This window comes from Colobus angolensis, unplaced genomic scaffold (genome assembly GCF_000951035.1).
Source record: "Colobus angolensis palliatus isolate OR3802 unplaced genomic scaffold, Cang.pa_1.0 Scaffold40, whole genome shotgun sequence".
Lineage (NCBI taxonomy): Eukaryota > Metazoa > Chordata > Mammalia > Primates > Cercopithecidae > Colobus > Colobus angolensis.
In genome coordinates, this window is record NW_012117377.1 from 10,071,826 (window position 1) to 10,074,275 (window position 2,450).

Consider the following 2,450-nt stretch of genomic DNA (forward strand, 5'->3'; position numbering starts at 1 on the left):
CAAGGCTTACAACTGACCAACCAAATCAGGAAGCTTTTGAGTGAAATGAGGGGGATATTAGGACAGAAAGCACAACCTGGTCTATCCCAGTCTAAACCAGATGAGTTTCCCCTCTTGTGACACCTTCAAGACCCACAAAAATACAACACTAAGCAAAAACAAACAAACAAACAAAATGGCTTGAATGTACCAAAGAGACAAAAAGAAAAAAAACAAAAAGATCATAATGAACATGTTAAAGTTAAACTGTTACATGTTACAAACTGCAACTCAATTCTACTGATAATACTTAGAAAAGAATTCTGTCCTCTTTACCCCGGCCTGCATACCTTGAAGAACTGATCTCTAATATCTCACTGTCTTCATCACTGGCAATTCTCTTCCTGAACTGACTTTTGTTTCCTGACTATCCCAAACTACTTTTTGCTTTAGGGATGTCACATTTGCTGTTTATTTTGTAGGAACACCCTAGCCCTAAATCTTCACATGAATTTTCTTACATCTTTCATTGTCTGTGTTGAAGTTTTCCATAAAGCACTTATTTGCATGACCTGGAACCATGGTTCCCACTTGTGATTTACTGTGCCTATTTCATAACTAGAATGTAAGTCACATGATTCATATTCTTTTTATTTACTACAGTATCCCCAGAGCATAGAACACTGCACAGGACTCTCTCCATAAAGATTTGGTGTGCAAATGAATGAGAAATTGACAAACGATGAAGGAACACGTAAGAATGGCCAATGATCAGGTAGATAATGTAATCATATTTATTGCAGTTCAACTTAGTTTTCAGCTGTTTTATGGTTATTTCTGGATGAGACTAATAGGTTTTAAAATTATCACAGAAATTCCCAATTTGATCCAGTGGCCTGTTGAATTATTTTCTTGGGTTGTTTGAATAGATTGGATCAATTGTCTTGCAGTTGTATCCACATTTTAAATAAATGGAGCCAACTCCAAATGAAGGATCCTCTCTAGGCCCCAAATTTTCTTCAATCATAGTGAAACTCCCTTAAGCCAAATATCAATTGGCAAACATTCATTCATCTTCATCCCATGGAATCCTAATGTAGAAATTATTCTTCATCAAAAAGAAATAGCCAAGAGAAAAGAAGCTACAAATCTACCATACCAAAAAAAAGTTTTATATTAGCTACATAAAAAATTTTCATCTAATAATGTTTACACAGACATGTTTAAGTGATTTATTTTATCTTTTGTCATTTTCATTGGCCCTGCTTCTCTTCTTATGCCTCCAGGTCAAACTCACTACCATGAATGAAAACAATGAAACCTTGTCCAGTGGCTTTACCCTCATGGGGCTCTTCACTCATGGTAAAGGCTCCCGATTCTTTTTCGGTGTCATTTGTGCCATCTTCTTCATGGCCGTGATAGCTAATGGGGTCATGGTCTTCCTGATTCACATAGACCCTCATCTCCACACCCCCATGTACTTCCTCCTCAGCCACCTCTCCCTCATTGACACATTATACATCTCCACCATTGTGCCCAAGATGCTGGTAGATTATCTCGTGGGCCAGGGGACCATCTCTTTCATCGCCTGCACTGCTCAGTGCTTTCTCTACATGGGCTTTATGGGGGCTGAATTCTTCCTGCTGGGGCTCATGGCCTATGACCGCTACGTGGCCATCTGCAACCCACTGCACTATCCTGTCCTCATCAGCCAGCGGGTCTGCTGCATGATCCTGGCCAGCTCTTGGTTCGGCGGGGCTTTGGACACTTTTCTCCTCACCCCCATCACCATGAGTCTCCCGTTCTGTGCCTCTCACCAAATCAATCACTTTTTCTGTGAGGCGCCCACCATGCTGAGGCTGGCCTGTGGGGACAAAACCGCCTATGAAACAGTGATGTACGTGTGCTGTGTTGCAATGCTACTCATCCCCTTCTCGGTGGTGACTGTATCCTACAGCAGGATTCTCATCACAGTGCACCAGATGACATCGGCTGAAGGGAGGAAGAAGGCCTTTGCCACCTGCTCCTCACACATGACTGTGGTGACATTATTCTACGGGGCTGCCTTGTATACGTATATGCTTCCCCAATCCTACCACACCCCAATCAAAGATAAGGTCTTCTCTGCCTTTTACACCATCCTCACCCCCTTATTAAACCCTCTCATCTACAGTCTGAGGAACAGGGATGTGATGGGTGCCTTGAAGAGAGTTGTGGCAAGATGTTAAGGGACCTGTGGTGTGATGAGGAAAGAATTCTGATCGTCTAAAACCTCCACATCCTGTTCAGGCATATATGGGCTTGCATCAAGGATACCATGGATAATGCTGACAGGAACTGCCAATACCAGCTGTGCTAAATGGTGTATCAACAGTACTTCCATCCAAAATGTGAAGATGCTGTACCAGTCACACACAAACAATACCAGAGTTCTAGAAACACCACTCGTGTTTATTCTTTTGTTTCTACTG

At 42.0% G+C, this 2,450-nt stretch overlaps 1 protein-coding gene across 1 annotated transcript; it reads left to right on the top strand.

The window, feature by feature from the left end:
- Window positions 1–1,280: 1,280 nt before the first annotated feature.
- Window positions 1,281–2,207, top strand: LOC105521540 (olfactory receptor 2T6). Its single transcript, XM_011955765.1, has one exon. The coding sequence runs from the start codon at window positions 1,281–1,283 to the stop codon at window positions 2,205–2,207; it is 927 nt and encodes a 308-aa protein (XP_011811155.1).
- Window positions 2,208–2,450: the final 243 nt, after the last annotated feature.

Coding starts and splice junctions, on each gene's coding strand:
- LOC105521540 (XM_011955765.1), top strand. CDS start 1,281: ATGAATGAAAACAATGAAACCTTGTCCAGTGGCTTTACCCTCATGGGG.